The sequence below is a fragment of the Caenorhabditis briggsae genome, assembly GCF_000004555.2.
Source record: "Caenorhabditis briggsae complete genome, chrIV, whole genome shotgun sequence".
In the NCBI taxonomy this organism is placed as follows: Eukaryota; Metazoa; Nematoda; class Chromadorea; order Rhabditida; family Rhabditidae; genus Caenorhabditis; species Caenorhabditis briggsae.
Window position 1 is genome coordinate 15447360 of NC_013487.2, and position 18976 is coordinate 15466335.

An 18976-nucleotide genomic window follows, 5' to 3' on the forward strand; every position below is an offset into this window, starting at 1 on the left:
TAATTTATCTCGGTTACTGTAATAGATATCAAAAAGTTGTCAACTGATAAAATGTTGCTGATAATGTGATAAACATTTTATTAATTTACTACTTTTTGATATATGTTACAGTAGCCGAGATATAAGGGCTCAAAGTTAGGGGTCCCTGGTAAATCGAAAAAAAATCCCCTCAAAATCATTAACTTTGAGCTCAATTATCTCAGTTACTGTAACAGATATCAGAAATTTGCTAACTAATAAATTGTTTAGCATATTATCAGCAACACTTCATCAATGGACGACTTTTTGATATATTTCACAATAACCGAGATATGGGGGCTCAAAGTTAAGGGGGGGGGGCTTTCTAGGTGCCTGTCTGACTATTTGCTTTGTAACTTTGCTCATAGACAAGATACAGTATTCCAAATAGTATCATTTTGTAGTACTTGTCAGGTATGAAAAACGCTACTTTAAAAAAAACAGTCACCTGAAAGTCTGAAAGCCCTCCGCATGTTTTGCTTCACTAGGTGGTAATGGGAACATGTAATTTTTGCAGATTAGCCAAAATTTAAGTGTAGAACATTATAAATCAATAAAAAGCCCTAAAAATTTTCTACAAAACTGTGTGGTTTATATTCCTCTAGGTTACATTTGAAGCGAGTTATGCGCCTTTAAAGTTGTCAAGGCGCGAAAGAGGCGCAGAGAGGTGCCACCCTAACTTTGAGCAGATATATCTCGGTTACTGTGAGAGATATCAGAAAGTTGTCAACTGATAAAATAATTATCATTTTATCAAAAACATTTTATCAGTTAATCGCTTTTTGATAGCTCTTACGGTAACCGAGATATATGGGCTCAAATTACAGTAATTTTCATTCAAATTGGATTTTTCGAGCTTTCTATCTTATCACCAAACTAGACTCGAATTTTTTCAAATTCTTCAGATTTCTTGAACGCTCCGGAAACAATGAAAAGTCAGAGATCATTTTAGGGGCAAAAAATGCTCGTAAATATGTTCGTGTACCTACTAATCCCTATTGTTTCGGGGTCATTCTTTCTCTGCGTCTCTCACTCTCTCAGAATTCCATCAAAATCTGAGCAAACTGTTTAAGTGACCACACCATACCATACTTATTGACTTAACTCTTGTCTTTCCGCGATCCGCAAAACTTATCAAATCACTTCTCTCTCTCTCTCTATCTCTCTCTCTCTCTCTCTCTCTCTCTCTCTCTTTCCCCGGCGGAACAGAGAGAGAATAGAACAGAATATGTACATTTTACCACAATCTTTTATATAATATCTGATTGTACAATTAAGACGGATTGGCAAAAGAGAGTGAGAGGCGCAGACAGATTTTCCACCCCATCGGAAAAGGTTATTATATAGTACTATAGGTGTGGTGTACTCACCGCTTAGCTTAAGTCTCTTGTAACTTTTTTCAAAACCGATATTTAAAAAAAAATTAAATTGCAAAATGTATATCTTGAAAAGAGCTTTAAAATGATATATAATTTGTTCAGACTGCTTTGAAAATTGTCCAATTTTGACCCCTACCAGGAAGCTATCACTAATCCTGGCATATGTGGCTTATTTCTTGGAAAGCTTGTAACTTTTTTCGAAATCAATATTTTTTTAAAAATTCAAATTGAATAATGTAGAACAAAAAAAAAGCTTTAAAATGATATAAAACTTGGTTTTGGTTTGTTTTCTGATCTACCCCAAAAACAAGCGCTAAACTTAGCTTAGATACTCCCACGCCCCCCTTTTTTGACCACTATTTTGTATAGCTTGTAACTCCCTCCAAAATTTATATTTTTCAAAAATTGATATTGTAAAATGTAGATCTTGAAAAGTGCTTCAATATTATATAAAATACATCGCATTTTTAAATTTTGATTCTAGAAAAAAAAATCCAAAATCTTTGACTACTTTGAGCTTAAAATTTCAAAATTTCAAGATTTTTCATATTTGAATGTTTCTATCAAAAATAGTTATATTCTTCAAACTTTGGCTCAAAATCAAGAATTTCAAGGTTTTGGGTTTCTAGGCCACTACCATTTAGGGGATTCCTAAGCCACTACCATTTAGCTTTGTTCCTCTAGTACCCTATAATAGAAGTCCACCAAATCTTTGAACTCATATATCTCGATTCCTGTAAAAGATATCAGAAAGTTCTTCACTAATAAAATGTTCATCATACTATCACTAATATTTTATCAGTTGACAAACTTTTGATATCTCTTACAGTAACCGAGATAATTGAGCTCAAAGTTGATAGCAAGAGCGCTTTCTAACGGCATAAGCTTTTCAACTTTAAGCTCAATTATCTCGATTCCTGTAAAAGATATCAGAAAACTGTCACTTGGTAAAATGTTTATCAAATTATCAGTAACATTTTATCAGTTGGCAAAATTTTAATATCTTTTACAGAAATTGAGATAATTGAGCTTAAAGTTAGGGAGGGTGGTGTGCTTCTCTAGTAGAGAAAATACGGGTATTTTGAACAGCTTGTAACTTTTTTCAAAGTTTATATTTTTCAGAATATCAAATTGAAAAATGTAGATCACAAAAAGAGCTTTAAAATGATGTAAAACTTCAAACAATTTGAAAATCTACAATTCTCAAAAATGTCAAATCTTTGTCGATCTAGTTACTCGCTTCAAACCGTGTATCCTCTAATAGAAGCCCAGCGAAACCGTCAACTTTGAACTTAATTATCTTGATTCCTGTAAAAGATACAAAAAAGTTGTCAACTGATAAAATAATGCTGATAATATGACAAATAATTTATCAGTTGACAACTTTTTGATATCTATTACCGAAATTCAGATATTTGGATTCAAAATTGACGATTTGGATTTGCTCAAATTAGAGAAAATACAGTATTTGGAATTCTAGGCCATCTAGCTGTTTTCTAAGTCACCTCTATTACCTTTGTCCCCGTTTTTTTCCGCTCTCTATGCTCACTTGCTTCTTCTTCATAGCCTTATTTGTGTATGAGCATGTCCCCCTTTTAAAGAGGTCAATCACAAACCTCCGTCTGCTTGTCTGCGTCTCTCGCGATCTCTATACTCTCTCTCTCTCTCTCTCTCGTCTATTTACCTAATACATATAAATGAACCATAAGAGAGACATAGTGACCGTTCCCACTGTGTAGCTCTTTCTCTGAGATTTCAAGAGTTTTCGGAGGAAAACATGAATTCGGAGGGTGGCGGCTCTTTTTTTGACTCATTTGAAATTGTATAGAAATTTGTTTCGGCAAATTATTATGGAGCCGATGTTGCCATTATTTTGGTTTTTTGAACCTTTTTTTTGGGATTACTGTAGCTTTTGGGACTACTGTAGCTCACCTCCTTTTTTGGATTGTACTTCATCTGCTGCAAGTATTTCCAAGCCGGCAACTTTAAGCCTATATATCTCGGTTACTGTAACTGATATTAAAATTTTGTCAACTGATAAAATGTAGCTGATAATATGATAAACAATTTACCAGTTATCAACTTTTTGATACCTTCTATAGGAACTGAGATAAATCGGCTTAAAGTTAGGAAAGCATCTTCCGCTCCTTTCTAGGAAAGGGGGAGGACGCCCTTTTCGATTTTTGAGGATCCCTAACTTTGAGCTCTCATATCTTGGTTACTGTAACAGATATCAAAAAGTGTTCAACTGATAAAATATTGATGATAATTTGATAAATAGTTTATCAGTTGACAGATTGCCGATAATTTCAAAGGGAAACAAGATGATTGAGCTCAAAGTTGAGGTTCTAAATTTTCTAATTTTTCAAAAGTTGTTGCCAAAAATTTGAAATTTCCAATATTTTTCGAAATCTTTCAAACCACTTCACCCCAATCACCCTATTGATATATCCAAATTATTATCCAAGTACCCTTTTCTCTGCGTCTCTCTCCCTCTCCCTGCTCTCGGAGAGCTCCCCTGTCGAAAAGAGTGATAAGACAAACAAAGCTGACCTTCTTCTTCCGCTATATTTTCCTCCTTTTCTTTTAACTTCCGCAATTTTAGAACAATTATATAATTTATATTATCTATGTTAATTAGGGGCTCAATTAGGGGTAATTAAAATTTTTGAAAAGTTGAAAAAATCGATTTAATTTGAGGGATTTTGAAGCTAAAAGGCTTAAAAAGCGTTGGAAAGTAGTAGGATCTGGAAGAGCTAATTAGGGTAATTAAGTCTGAATTTAAAGGGAAATAAGTACCAAATTTGGAGTTTTTATGAAATTTGGAACATTTTGATAGGCAGAAAATTTTTGAAAAAAACAAATTTCTGAATTTCTGAATTTCTGAATTTCTGAATTTTTGAATTTTTGAATTTCTGAATTTCTGAATTTCTGAATTTCTGAATTTCTGAATTTCTGAATTTCTGAATTTCTGAATTTCTGAATTTCTGAATTTCTAAATTTCTGAATTTCTGAATTTCTGAATTTCTAAATTTCTGAATTTCTGAATTTCTGAATTTCTGAATTTCTGAATTTCTGAATTTCTAAATTTCTGAATTTCTGAATTTCTGAATTTCTAAATTTCTGAATTTCTGAATTTCTGAATTTCTGAATTTCTGAATTTCTGAATTTCTGAATTTCTAAATTTCTGAATTTTTACTTTTTTTCCATTTCATTCTAAACCAAATATAATTAAAAAACAATCAAGATTTTGGATAAAAATCAAGAAATCTAAGATTTTCGACCCCGATAATTTCTGTTCCTTCCGTTCGCCGTTTTTTTGTGGTTTTTATACTTTTTTCTCTTTTTCTCCTTTTTTATTATCTTTAATTTTCAGCAAAGGGTGGTTTGCTGTAATTATTCCGACTACAAACTACACAGAAAATGCACGAAAATTGTCGGAAACGACGACTTCTGACAGAAGTCGTCTTTGTAGTTTTATTGTTGCTTATTGAGGTGAGAAGAATTTCAAATTTCTATGTTCTAAAAGAAAATGTTGTGATCTACATTTTCCATTTTGAAATTTTTGAAAAATACAAACTCAGAAGGAAGTTACAGACAAAATTGTATAACTTTCTTCAAATCCCACATTTTTGAATGACTCGAAATGGAAAATGTAGATTTTGAACGAGTTTTTAAAATGGTAATAATTTTAATTTTATATCATTTGATAGAAAATTTTAAGATCTACATTTTCATATTTGAAATTTTGGAAAATCTTGATTTTCAAGGAAGTTTCAAGCTTTGCAACAAATGATCCCAGTTAGAGCAAGGGGTCTCAAGAGGGAACAAAGTTTAGCGCCAGATTCTGGGTAGATCAAAAACTGTAAATTAGGCAAAGTTTATATCGTTTTGTAGAAAATTGAAAACCCTATATTTTCCAGTTCGAATTGTTGAAAAATATTGTCTTTGGAGAAAGTTACAAGAGAAAAAAAGAGCAAACTGATTATGAGCTACCCGACCAAAACACCATTGGAATCTTGAATTGCTTATAACGTTGTTAAAAATCAAAATTTTTTCAAAAAACTCAAATCGGACAATTCAGATCATGAAAAGAGCTTCGAAATAATATAAAATTTGTTTAGATTTGACCCCAAACAGGAGGCTGGCAATTTTTAGCTCATTTCTTACAAATCTTATCTTACAAACTTCCTTCAAAATCAATATTTTTGAACTTTCTAAAAAGTTAATTAAAGGTCTTAGAAAGCGCTTTAAAATGATGTATCATTTCGAAGTTTTTGAAATTTTGGTCCTGGAAATAATCATAAATCTTTGTCGATCTCGTTACTTGCTGACTACTAAAACTTCCGAAAATTTTCAAAAGGGACCATATTTAGTCTCTCTTTTAACTCCCTTCAAAATCAATATTTTTGAAAAATTCAAATTGGAAAATGCAGATCATAAATAGAACTTTAAATTGATACAAAAATTTCTTTGATAAAAAGTTTTGATCTACCGAGAAACAGGCGCTGAACAAAGCCCCTACTACCAAGCTTGCGCTAACCACGTTCATGGTTCTCTTCTTGCAAAGCTTATAACTTTGTTCAAAATCAATATTTTCGAATAATTCAAATTGGAAAATGTAGATCATAAAATTTTCTACAAAACGATATATAAATTCATCCAACTTTTATTTTTGGACTAACCTTAAAACAGGGACTAAACTTTGCTTAGACATCCTTTTGAGACCCTTCCCTCTAGTTAGGCTCATGTCTTGTAAACCTTGTAACTTTCTTCAAAATTAATATTTTTGAAAAATTCAACTTGTCAAATGTAGATCATAAAAAACGCTTTAAAACTATATACAATTTGTCTATTCATAGTTTTTGATCTACCTCTAACAGCAAGCTCTAAGCTTAGTCTAGATACCCGTTGATCTAGTTAGGCTTTTAACGTCCTTCAGAATCAATATTTTTGAAATATTCAATTTGGAAAAAATCGATCTTAAAAGTTTCAGCCCACCCAATCCTCTTCATCCTCCTCAAAATTCACCCCACCATCACAAGTGACGGACGTGGAACTCAAGTGTCCAGACGAATGGATTCGTCTCGGCACGAAATGTTATCTCCCGTTCAACATACACCAATCATGGCCGTTTGCGCTGACGACATGTCAAAGATACGGATCGACACTGGCCAAAATTCAGACTGGTTCCGAGAACCAGTTCATCGCGAATCTACTGTCGAAGCCGGGAGGAAAAATGGGCGAGATTAAAGAGTACTGGATTGGGTTGACTGTTGAGGTGAGAGGGATTTGGAATTTTTGAAGCGAACATTGTGTTTTATATCATCAGAAAGCCCGTAAAATTTCCTACAAAACTATTAAAAAGATAATGAAGTTGGTTGAGTTTGAAGCAAGTTATGCGTCTTTAAATTTCAAGAAAAAAGAAGGCTGAAGAAAACAACATTGGGCTATTCGATGCTCTAAAACTATGCAAAATTGTAAAATTATTACAAGAACTGCATATCATCAGAAAGCTCTTGAAATTTCCTACAAAACTATACATTTTTCATCTACCTAGCTTCAATTTGAAGTGAGTTATGCGCCTTTTAAAGTGAAAAAGACGCAGAGAAGCTAGAGCACTCTCGCTTCTCTGCGTCTCTCTAAAATTTTAAAGGCGCATAGCTTGCCTCAACGTCCTCCGAATTATATGAAAATTACACCATCGGAAAGAGCGTAAAATTTTACATACAAACAACAACAAATTTAGGAAAGAAAGTTTTGAAAATAATTTTTGGATCCAAAAAACGAAAAATTACTTTAAAACAACCATAACTTTTGTAGTTTTGAAGATATTATTTTTAAACTAATTGTGTTCGATTTGTCTCGTTATGTGCTTCAAAATGAGCCTAAACATGACTAGGCTCTGCCCACTTTCATCTTTCAGGCGTGCGTCGCGGTCGTGCGTCGCGTGTCGGCGCACGACCACGACGGGATAACTCAAAGTGGGCGGAGCCTATTCGTGTTTAGGCTCAATTTGAAACTTGTAACAAGCGGAATACAAAAAAAAAGCAAGAAACCCCAAAATAATCCTACGAAAATCGAAAAAAAAACCGATTTTTCGAGAAATTGAAATCTCAAAAATCGAAAAAAAAACCCTAAATACAATTTTCTCTTTCAATTTGTTTCGAATCTCCAAATCTTTGATTTCATTAAATTTTGCTTAAAAAACGCTACAAAATAAGCCCAAACACGACTAGGTTCCGCCCACTTTCATTTTTCAGACATGCGTCGCGGTCGTGCGTCGCGTGTCTATGGGAAATCTCAAAGTGGGCGGAGCCTAGTTGTGTTTGGGCTCATTTTAAAGCTCTATTTTTAACAAATTGAATGGGATTCATGCTGAGAAGTTTGAATCAAAATTGATGAAGTTACAAGACTTTTAAAAATTTCCCCATACTCGTATTTGAGCTTATTTTGAAGCTTAGAAAACGCCCAAATCAAACAAATTAACCGTAATCTGTGTTTTCCAGGTCCTCGACGACGATGAGCTCTACATTTGGTCAGACGGAACGCCTACATCTCGCTACGTGGGCTTCTGGAGACAGGATCAGCCAAACTTCCTAAACGGGACATGTGCAATGGGTCGTGTGGAACGAAAAGACCTCGAATGGAGACTAGAAACCTGTAATCTCCTCCGCAGATTCGTTTGTGAACGTCCAGCATGCGTTCAAGGATCCTATTTCTGCTCATCTGGATCCTGTATCTCGGAATCCAAGAAGTGTAATGGATTCAATGATTGTGACGATGGATCCGATGAACAAAACTGTCCATCAGCATTCCAACCGGCTTGCCGGACCTATGAAAAAGGAGAAAGTGGACAATTAAGCTCACCGAACTATCCAAATAGCTATGACCCGAATTTAAACTGCCGTTATGTTTTGGAAGGACCCGTGAACTCGAGAATCGAGTTGACGATAGAGCATTTTGAGACAGAACCCGTTTTTGATGTTTTGACAGTGCTAGATGGTGGACCAGCGGAGAATAGTACAACAGGTAAGAGTTTTTGTTAGAAAATTCTTGAAATTTCCATTCTAACTTCATTTTGACACAAGTTATGCGCATTTAAACTCCCAGAGATCTCCTAGAGAGTGCTAGACGCACACAAATAAAAGGCTTTCTTGATGTTCTAGGAATGTCCTTTTGAAATTTCCTACAAAACTATCTAATTTTCATTTTTCTAGCTTCAATTTGAAGCGAGTTATGCGCCTTTAAAGAAACGCAGAGAAACGAGAGCACTCTAGCGAACCTGCGTCTCTTTCCAGGCTCATAACTTGCTTCAAACTTGTTCGATTTTTATAAAAATAGCACCATTGGAAAAAGCGTAAAATTTTACACATAATTATCTGAATTTGTAGAATAGCGATATCTGAAAAATTTGTGTAAATCGGGGAAAACATCTAACATGCTCAATTAGAGAGTCACTCTGAAGAAACGACTATAGCTAGCTTCATTTTCAAGTTAAAAGTTTGAATTTAGTAACACTAGAAAGCTTAGAAAATTTCAAGGCTATTGATAATAATTTGTAACTGTTACAGTAATAAAACGGCTCTCCGGCTCTTTTGAAACTGCTCAAACCATCACCTCCTCAACGAACATGATGATAGTCCAGTTCCGAAGCGATGCTCAATCGAATGCCAGAGGATTCCAACTGAAATGGAGAGCTATTCCATTCTCCTGTGGTGGCCACTACATTGCTCAGGCTTATATTCAACCTTTTGTCTCTCCCGGATACCCAAAAACGTTCGCCAACGGCGCGGAGTGTGTCTGGACCGTGGAAACCACCCCTGGACAAGTGATTTCGCTGATTGTGAGTTTTTAAGTTTAGAAATTAATAGAACATTCGAATTCGCCTTGATGAGAGACCGCGACGCGCCGGAAAAATCAAAGTGGGAGGAGCCTAGTCGTGTTTGGGCTCATTTTGAAGCTCAGGACAAGGCAAATATATTGCATTTGTTTTCATTAAGTTAGCAGCAAAATATAAAAAGTTACAGCGTTTTCAACATTTTTTCGAAGTTATTTTCCAATTATGCCCAATTAACTCACTAATTATCGTGCTCAAAAATGTGCATTTTTCCACACCAGTAGAGCTGATTAAAGGCGCACTTCACCTCGACATCAATTATCAGTGGGTCCGATTTGGAAAGTCGTCCCAAACAAATAATTAGAAAAATTGAAAAAATTGGGAAATTCATATTTTTTTCTTGGCTTAAATTTTTAGAATAAACTGAAAATGGAGCATTCGGAAGTGCTTTTGAAGATCTTTGATTCGATTAGGAAAAAAATTTTTATGATGGGAAATTTTGTCTGAGATACTCTAAGGGCTGTAATTTGGCTGAAAATCGTTGGATTTTGATAATTTTTTCAGAATTGGAAAACTGAAAAAATTTGCAACAATTTTAATACAAATTACTTTAGAAATTAAAAACAAATTGATAAATAATCTGGTGTTAAATTTCGAATTCTAAAATTTTAAATAGCTTTTGGTGTTTTGGCTATAACTTTGCTGAAAATGGGGCAATAAAGCTGTAAATTCAATTTTTGGAAAGTAGATAAAATTTTACATTGGAAAATATAAAAATTAATTTTATTATCTTAAAATTCAGCTAACTTACAAAAAACGAAAAAAATTTAAATAATCTTTTTTTAGCTGTAACTTGACTGAAAATTGTTGAATTTTTATGAAAACTATATTTTTGAAAAGCCCATAAAATTCTACACTAGAAAAATACAGATTCGATAATCATACATTTTAATTACTCTAATTAAACCCTAATTAACTTTTGATATATGAATATTTTTCAGTTGGACGACTTCTCTCTTGGCGCCGAGGACAATCTGATAATCTACAATGGACCAACGCCTTCGGCTACCGTACTTGCATCGTAAGTATAATTTTTGAATAGAGAATTAAATTTCCAATAGAATGGTACCAAATTTTGCAAAAAAATATCGAAAAATTTGTATTTTCTAGAAATTCGAAAAAAAATTTTTTTTGGAAAATTTTTGAAAAATTAGGTGTTGATTTTTTAGCTCTAACTTGGCTGAAAATAATTGGATTCATGTGATTTTTATATTTTCAGATAGCTGATAAAATTCTACATTTAGTTATATTAAATTTATAGCTCACACCTTCAAATCTACAGTATCCCAGACCAATTTTCCCAAAACATTTCAAATGTCGGACTACGGTAGCCAATAAGTCTATAACTTCGCTGCAAATAGTCGGATTGTTTTGAATTTAATATTTTTAGATGGTTTTCAAAATTCTACATCCCTCTACATAAAATTGAAAACTCAAATTTTGAAATCTAAAGTATCCTGGGCCAAATTTCCGCGAAGTTTCCAATTTTGAATTCAATCCCTAGTTGTTTTGTGTTTTTGACCAGTTGAGCTCGGATTTTTGGGAATTTTTCAGAGCTCCGACACTTTCACGACTTCCAAATCTAAAAAAATCAACTTTCAGATTCTCTGGAAACCTCACCACCAAGAAATACGTCACCTCCTCCACCTCCCACATCTACATCTACATGATGACTCGTCAGAATTCAAATTCCCGCGGTTTCTCAATTTCCTACAAACGTGGATGTGACCTATCGATGAGTGACGTCCTCGGAGAAATCATCTCTCCCGGATATCTGTCTTCTGAATACCCCAACGACGTCCAATGCACATATACCATCGAAACCGAGGACCAGAAGGCGGACAGATCGATTAGTTTGATTGCTCAGCGGTTTGACTTGGCCGATGGGGATACTGTAAGAGTGTTTGAGAATTCTGTGAGCAAAGGAAAGGCACTTCATGAAAATGATGGATTTGGACTGAAAACTAAGCCGGAGAAACAGATAGATTCGAATTCAAATCGCATTCAAATGGTGTTCAAATCGGGTTCCTCCAGACAAGCGATGGGATTCAATTTCAGTTATTCTATTGGTTAGTGGGCTTTAGTTTAATTGTCAGGTAGATAGAAAATGTCTTTAGCAGTAATTTGAACTTTAAATTAAGAAGATTGAAGCATATTGAGCCGAGTTATGGCTAAAATAAGAAACAATGCCAAAAAATGAAAAATTCGGATTTGTTGAGACTTCAAAGGGGGTTACAGTAATCTAATTTTTGCGATAATGCATTGAATTTAAATGTATTTTGTTTATTTTTTTCTAAATGTAATTGGGTCCAAAATCTACAAAGATTGAAGAATTTTGAGCTAAAATATAGTGAAAATAAGAAGTAGTTCCGAAAAATTAAAAATTTCGACATATTTAACTTTTCGAAAAGATTTACAGTAATCTAATGCTTGGATCAATGCTATAAACTTTGTGTAAACCTGTAGAATTTTTGTCTAGCTTCAATTAAGTCTAAAACTCAGAAATATCGGAGCATTTTGAGCCGAGTTATGGCTAAAATACTAAACAGTGCCAAAAATGAAATTTTCGATTTATTGAATTTTTCGAAGAGCTATACAGTAACCTAATTATTGTAATGATGCATTACTTTTATAATCAATTTGTAGAATATTTTTCTAACTATATTTTGGTACAAAAATCATAGCATTTGGAGCATATTAAGCATAGTTATGGTCAAAATAGGAAATAGTGCCTAAAAATTGAAAATTCAGTTTTTCGAATTTTTCAAGGAGGGCTACAGTAACTTAACTTTTTGAATAATGCATTAAATTAATGATAAACCCGTCGGAAATTTTTCTAGCTATATTTTGGTACAAAAATCATGGGATTCGGATCACTTTGAGCCGAGTTATGGTCAAAATAAGGAATACTGTCAAAAAATTTAAAAATTCGATTTTTTGAATTTTTCAAAAAGCTCTACAGTAACCTAATTATTTGATCGATGCATTGAATTAAAATGAACTTAGTTGGAAATCTTCTTAGCTTCATTTTAAGACCAAATTTGAGCAATTTGGATTATTTTCAGCCCAGTTACAGCCCAACAAACAAAATCTCTCAAACTTTCAATAATCCCAATTCCTAATTTGTTGTTTCCAGACTGCCCCGCATTTCCATCTGTCCCAATGGTGACCCTATCTACAAAACAGCGGTCCGTGAGCACTCGGGTTACTGTATCTTGTCCCATTGGTTTTGAATTTGCTTCTGGAGAGGGTATTTCGAAGACTGTCGTGTGTTTGATGGGCGGAAAATGGTCGCAGAGCCATATTTCGACTTGCCAGCGTAAGTTACAGTAATCCAAAAAGGCTGAAATTGACCAAATATTTTTTGGGACATAACGTTTGTATTATGTGAAAATTTCAAGTTGATAAGTGATCTGGAAGTTGTGATATTGGAAAAAAAAAACACTAAAACCAATTTTTGGGAATTTTGATTCCAAAAATTTCAAAATGTCATATCTCAGCTCCAGATCACTCAATTTGGCTGAAATTTTCAGAATATCTAGAAGATATTCTAAACTCAGTTTTGACAAACTTTCAGCTTTCTAGCTCTCTAAAACCCCTCGATTTTTAGCCATTTACTGCGGCGCCGTGCCCCAAATCGCAAATGGCTATGTTGACAGCGCCACCAACGTCTCCTTCGGCGGCCAGGTCAAATATTCGTGTCACAAAGGCTTCTTCTTCTCTTCCGGAAAAGATATCGAGACGGTATACTGTGGAGAGCTCGGAAAATGGAACACACCGCCGCCATGCAAGGCTGCCACGTGTCAACCGTTGACCCAATTCACAAATGGAGAGAGAAGACTCGAGTTTGGTGATGGAACGGGTTACGGTAGTGTGTTCCGATACGATTGTCATTCGGGATACCGGCGAGAGGGTGTGGAGAGTTTGTTGTGTAAATCCGATGGCACTTGGTCGTCGAAACAGCCCAGTTGTACGAGTGAGTTGAAGATTCTTTTTATTCCCGTTTTTGGCCTAGTTTTTTTCGTCGCTGGTGGCCTAGAAAATAGTTTTCTGTAACCGAGCTGAATTCTATTTGTTATGCCATGACAAGAGCTTCAAAATGAGCCCAAACACGACTAGGCTCCGCCCACTTTGAGACTTCCTTTTTGACACGCGACGCACGACCGCGACGCCACGGGAAAAATGAAAGTGGGCGGAGTCTGGTCCTGTTTAGGCTCATTTTGAAGGTCAAAATGTACTGAATACAGTAAAATCAGTTGTTTTCTAAAACATTAACTCGAAAAATCCTAAAATCAGAATTTTCAAAATTTTCGATAATGTTTTCTGAAAGCTCATATCTCAAGAACAATTAAAGCTAGGACTTTGAAACTTTGCCAGTATAAGATCTAGTTTATGTTTCAAATGCTCACATAGTATCAAGTTTCTAGCTGCAAAAGTTGCTGAGTTATGAACCCCAGAGCTACGCGGTCGAACTTAGACTCCTGGTGCGCTCGCCGAGCCGCTGACTCAGAAGTTTGTATCTCAGTGAACAGCAAAGCTACAATTTTGGAAATTTGGCAATATAATGCCTATGTTACGTACTAAACGCTCACAGAATTTTATGTCTCTAGCTACAGTACTTTCTGAGTTATAACCCCTCCAATTTCCAGAAGTCGCTTGCACACATCTCCCAGAAGTCCCGAATGCCAGAATCGAGGTTCCCGATCGATTCCTATTTGGTGACGTCGCTCGTGTCGTCTGCAACTCTGGCTTCACAATTGACGGACCTGAAGAGGTACTGTAGTTTTTCAGATTTTCAAAATTTCCAAAAAACAATGTCTTCAGATCCGCTGCCTGGCCAATCAGACTGTCTCCTCAACGCCCACGTGTATTGATATTGATGAGTGCTCATCTGGAGTCAGTCAGTGCCAATCATTGGGTACAAAATGCGTCAATTTGCCCGGATCCTACATGTGCCAGTGCTTGGATGGGTATCAGCCGCAATTAAGTGAGTGATGAATGATATCCAAAGTTTAAAGGCGCATGTCTCGAAAACTAAAAAAGCTAGAAAATTTTTGAAAAATGAAGTGAGTGTAAAATTTTATGCTGAGCAATTTTGCAGTTGACAACTATTTTGTAGCTAGCCTAGTTTTTGAGATATGCGCTTTTAAAGATGGCCGCCTTTTTGGGCGACAGGAGGGGAGGGAGACGCAGAGAAGCGAGAGTTTCTGCGTCTCTCTCCGCCAACTTTAAAAGCGAATAACTCGCTTCAATGTTGAGCTAGAAAAATGAAAATTAGCTAGTTTTGCAAGAAATTTCAAGAGCTTTCGAATGATATAAAGTTTATAAGAATTTTTCGAAAAAACAATTTTTTGAAAAATTTATTTTTTTATAATTCTTCGAAATTTTGATCTCAAAATTTTGGTAACCCAATCTAGTTAAAATTTGTTATTGCTTAGCTTATTTTTTCAACTGTTTTATCACCTTTTCACCACTTCAGTGTGCCTCGAATCCCAACCAATCGAGACAGGATCCTCCAACTTCTGCCCGGACCCTAAATCCACTGATAAGAAGATCAAAGTGCTCAAATTTGCGATTCCAATGATTGTGGAGCAGATAAGGTATCCCCAAAAAATGTAAACTTTATAAAATTTGCTAATTTTTCAGATTCACCAACCAGCGAAACGGAAAAATCCAAAAGATCAGTGTCAAGTACTCCGAATCGAACAAATCTCGCACCAAAAAACTGCAAATCGATAATCAATCGATTTTCGGTGTCGATGATGATGACGTGGCAACACTTCCGATGGCTTTGGAGGTTCAAGTGCTGGAAATTGAAGCCGTTGGGATGGAAGGCACACCGTGTGTAGAGGTTGAAGCGCTGGGATGTCAGAGGACGTCGTGTGCCGATATAAATGAGTGTTTGAAGAATAATGGACATTGTGATCATTTGTGTATCAATACTCAAGGAAGTTATAAGGTAAGAGGGATATTTTGGGCCTAACTTGGCTCGAATTGGCCAAAGGAGAGCTGAGATACAGAGGAATCTAGCATGAGAAGCACCGCAGCCGCGTCGCGGCTGCGTCGCGGTCTTGTCGGCGTAGCAATTGAGATGAAATTTAATCATAGTAAATTTGAATAGTGCCTACAGTACCCTGAGAAGTTTGTGCAAGTTAGCTTCAAAAAACACCGAGATAAGCGCCTTTAAAAAACTAGCTCCCAAATTTGACATTTTTTAAAATCAAAATTTTCAAAGACGCATATCTCAAGAACTACCGTATCTACAAAAAAGTTGTAAACTACAAAATTGCTCAGCATAAAATTTCACACATTTTTGTAGCGTTAACCTTTTTGATAGCTAGCTCAGTTCTTGACATATGCGCCTTTAAATAGAGCCGTAGAGAAACGAGAGAGCTATAGCTTCTCTGCGTCTCTCGGTGTCAACATTAAAGGCGCATAACTCGCTTCAATTTTATGCTAGCAATATGAAAGTTACACAGTTTTGTAGAGAATTTTAAGGGCTTTTGAATGATGTAACATTGTTTATTGAAAATTACGAACAAATATTAATAAGGATTCGAAAAAAACTTTTTTTTAACTTTTCAAAATTTTGGAATTTTGGAAAATTTTAGAATTTAGAATCCAGAATTTAGCAAAATAATTTGGTTTTTCAAATTTTGTGTATTCAGAAATCCAAACTGTTAATAACTGATAACTACCTGCCCAACACGGTCCAATAATACCAAGCTTCTTAAAGTTTTCGGGATCAAAAATATGAAAATTAGAATTTTGAAAAGAATTACACAATATTTTTAAAAGTATTTTATATCACCAGAAAGGTCTTGAAATTCCCTACAAAACTAAATAATTTTAATTTTTCTAGCTCAGAACTGAAACGAGTTATGCGCCTTTAAACCTTCCACCTTTTTAGAGGGGCTAGAACACTCTCGCTTCTCTGCGTCTCCCTTTGAAGGCGCATATCTTTTAAACTAGAAGAGCTGCAAGAAAGTTGTCAACTACAAAATTGCTCAGCGTAAAATTTTACACATTTTTGTAGTTTGTAACTTTTTGATAGCTACATTAGTTTTGGAGATATGCGCCTTTGAAGTTGGTTGCGCGAATGGAGAAGGTGCGCGCCAACTTTAAAAGCGCATATCTCAAAAGCCAGCAGAGTTATCAAAATGTTGAAAACTACAAAAATTGAGCTCTCAACATCTTCTACATTTTTGTAATTAAAATTTTCCTTCTACCTATTTCCATTCTAAAGATATCCCAATTTTTCAGTGCGCCTGCCGTAATGGATACGATTTGTTCATGGAGAATGGGCAGTCAGGAGTGAATGTTTCGGCTGGAGAGACTGGAAATAATGTTAACGATTTGATAAGATTTGAAAAATCATGTGTCCCAAGACAGTGTGAACATATTGGGTCCCCGGAAAACGGGCAATTGCTATCCACAGCCAAAAATTTCGAGTTCCCAATGATCGTCCAATTTCAGTGTGATTTTGGTTATCAAATGATGGGACCAGACTACATACAGTGTTTGGCAGATGGCACATGGAATGGAACTGAGCCGTTTTGTTTGCGTATGTTGTTTTGAAAATTTTTGTATATTTTAAGCTAAATTCCCATCCATTTCCAGCCGCCACCTGCCAAGGCATCGAACAACTCCCCTCCAAATCCGACGGTCTCCACGTCACCCCGAACAACTCAACCATCACCTTCGGCCAAAACGTGTCCATCTCCTGCACCTTGCCCAATCGACCAGGCCGTCCAAACTCCGCCCTCTTCTCCTATCGTCAATGTATTTTTGACCCGAAAGACGATGGAAGGGACTACTGGCTATCTGGTCCACCACCAGAGTGCTCTTTCATTGAATGCCCCGCCCCTCCAACAATGCCAGGTGCCGTTTATGTCGGTGACGTCACCGATCGTAAAATGGGATCTACATTGGAGTTCACCTGTCGACAACCGTATACTGTAGCTGGGCGGAGCGATAGGACCATAAAGTGTTCGTCAGATGCCACCTGGGATCTAGGAGATTTACGGTGTGAAGGGCCAGTTTGTGTGGATCCAGGATATCCCTATGATGGACAGGTTAGTCTTTTTGTTGGCATTGTAACTAGAAACTTGAAATTTTCTGAGCATTGAGTACGTAACTAAGACATTGTACTGTCCGAATTTCAAAATCGTAGTTTAGCTGGTTCCTCAGATACATGCTTTAGAATCTATTGATGTTTTTTTTAATTTTTATGTCGAATTGGAATTATTTTCTATACATATTATATCATTCTAAAGCTCTTCAAATTTCCTGCAGACAATCAGAGCTCTCTCGCTTCTCTGCGTCTCCCTTGCCTTATGGGATGTTTAAAGGCACATATCTCAAACACTAGATCAGCTATCAAAAAGTTGTCAATTGCAAAATTGCTCAGCGTAAAATTATACGCATTTTTCAATTTTTGAATTATTTCTAGCTAGTCTAGTTTTTGAGATATGCGCCTTTAAAGTTAACCGAGAAGGGTAGAGAAGCGAGAACCAACTTTAAAGGTTCATAACTCGCTTCAATTTTGAGCTAGAAAAATGAGAAATATAAAGTTTTGTAGGAAATTTTAAGGACTATTTGCCTAATTTTACTCTCAACAAAGTTTTCTGTTTCAGGTCGAGCTAGAGTCCGTCGAAGAAGGCGCAATCGCTCGATTCTCATGCAAACGACCCGGATTCGTGCCATTCCCAAGTGACACTCTTCAATGTGCACTTGGAGCATCTTGTGTGCTCTCAGAAGACGTTGGAATTGTGTCTGGATTTGTCCCAGATGGAGCATTCTCGGATAATTCGGATTCGACGAATTTGGGATACGAACCGCATCACGCCAGGATGGGAAGCAGTGGATGGTGTGGTGCCAAAGAGGATTTCATCTTTTTGAGTGTGGATTTGCAGAGGTATGCAGTTTTTAACTTTGCGGTTGAGAAGAAAATCAAATTTGCTACATTTTGAGCTCAAACATGACCCTGTGCGTCTGTCCTTGCGTCTCTTCTCTGCTTTTAAGCGCGCTAGTTTGAACGCGCATATCTTAAAAACTAAGTTAGCTATCAAAAAGTTGACAACTGCAAAGTTTTTCAGCATAAAATTTTAAGCAAGTGTGCAGTTGACAACTTTTTGATGGCTAGCTTAGTTTTTGAGATATGCGCTTTTAAAGTTGGAGCGCATTCTCGGCCGAGAAAACGACGCAGAGAAGCGAGAACACTCTCGCTGTCTGCGTTTCTTCTAGAGCGCGCTAACTTTAAAGGCGCATAACTCGCTTCAAACTTAAGCTAGAGAAATGAAAGTTAGATAGATTTGTAGAGAATTTCAAGGGCTTTTGAATGAAAATGTTTTCAGGAAAATTTGGATTTTTCGAATTTTATTTTGAAATTTTCGAAAAACCAAAATTTTCGAAAAATCTATTTATAAAATCTGGAGTTCTGAAATTTCAAAAAAGGTTTTTTTTCAAATTTCGCGATTCAAAAAACTGAAAAGTAGGCTAGAATAGCTAGTTTTGAAAAATTATTGGGTCCAAAAATAGAAAAGTTTCGAAAATTTTGAAAAAATGCCAAAAAAATTTTTTTACAAAGAATTTTATATCACTAGAAAGCCCTTAAAATTCCCGACAAAGCTAGCTTATTTTCATTTTTCTTGCTCGAAATTAAAGCGAGTTATGCGCC

General features: G+C 35.7%; 2 protein-coding genes across 2 annotated transcripts in view; one reads left to right on the top strand and one right to left on the bottom strand.

The window, feature by feature from the left end:
* Nucleotides 1-878: 878 nt before the first annotated feature.
* On the bottom strand, nucleotides 879-965 carry CBG26509 (the record flags this gene model as incomplete). Its single annotated transcript, XM_045236274.1, has 1 exon — nucleotides 879-965. The coding sequence occupies one exon, from the start codon at nucleotides 963-965 to the stop codon at nucleotides 879-881; it is 87 nt and encodes a 28-aa protein (XP_045098431.1).
* A 3855-nt stretch (nucleotides 966-4820) lies between these two features.
* The window catches only part of Cbr-clec-78, a gene marked incomplete at both ends in the record, with an annotated part of 22360 nt that continues 8204 nt past the window's right edge, over nucleotides 4821-18976 (top strand). The window contains 15 exons of the mRNA XM_045236275.1: nucleotides 4821-4892; nucleotides 6394-6678; nucleotides 7907-8429; nucleotides 8972-9243; nucleotides 10239-10318; nucleotides 10900-11366; nucleotides 12368-12616; nucleotides 12908-13323; nucleotides 13947-14156; nucleotides 14275-14284; nucleotides 14777-14897; nucleotides 14944-15274; nucleotides 16561-16861; nucleotides 16918-17393; nucleotides 17934-18214. Of these exons, the coding sequence (XP_045092910.1) occupies nucleotides 4821-4892; nucleotides 6394-6678; nucleotides 7907-8429; nucleotides 8972-9243; nucleotides 10239-10318; nucleotides 10900-11366; nucleotides 12368-12616; nucleotides 12908-13323; nucleotides 13947-14156; nucleotides 14275-14284; nucleotides 14777-14897; nucleotides 14944-15274; nucleotides 16561-16861; nucleotides 16918-17393; nucleotides 17934-18214 (4094 nt within the window). The remainder of the gene's footprint in view (nucleotides 4893-6393; nucleotides 6679-7906; nucleotides 8430-8971; nucleotides 9244-10238; nucleotides 10319-10899; nucleotides 11367-12367; nucleotides 12617-12907; nucleotides 13324-13946; nucleotides 14157-14274; nucleotides 14285-14776; nucleotides 14898-14943; nucleotides 15275-16560; nucleotides 16862-16917; nucleotides 17394-17933; nucleotides 18215-18976) is intronic.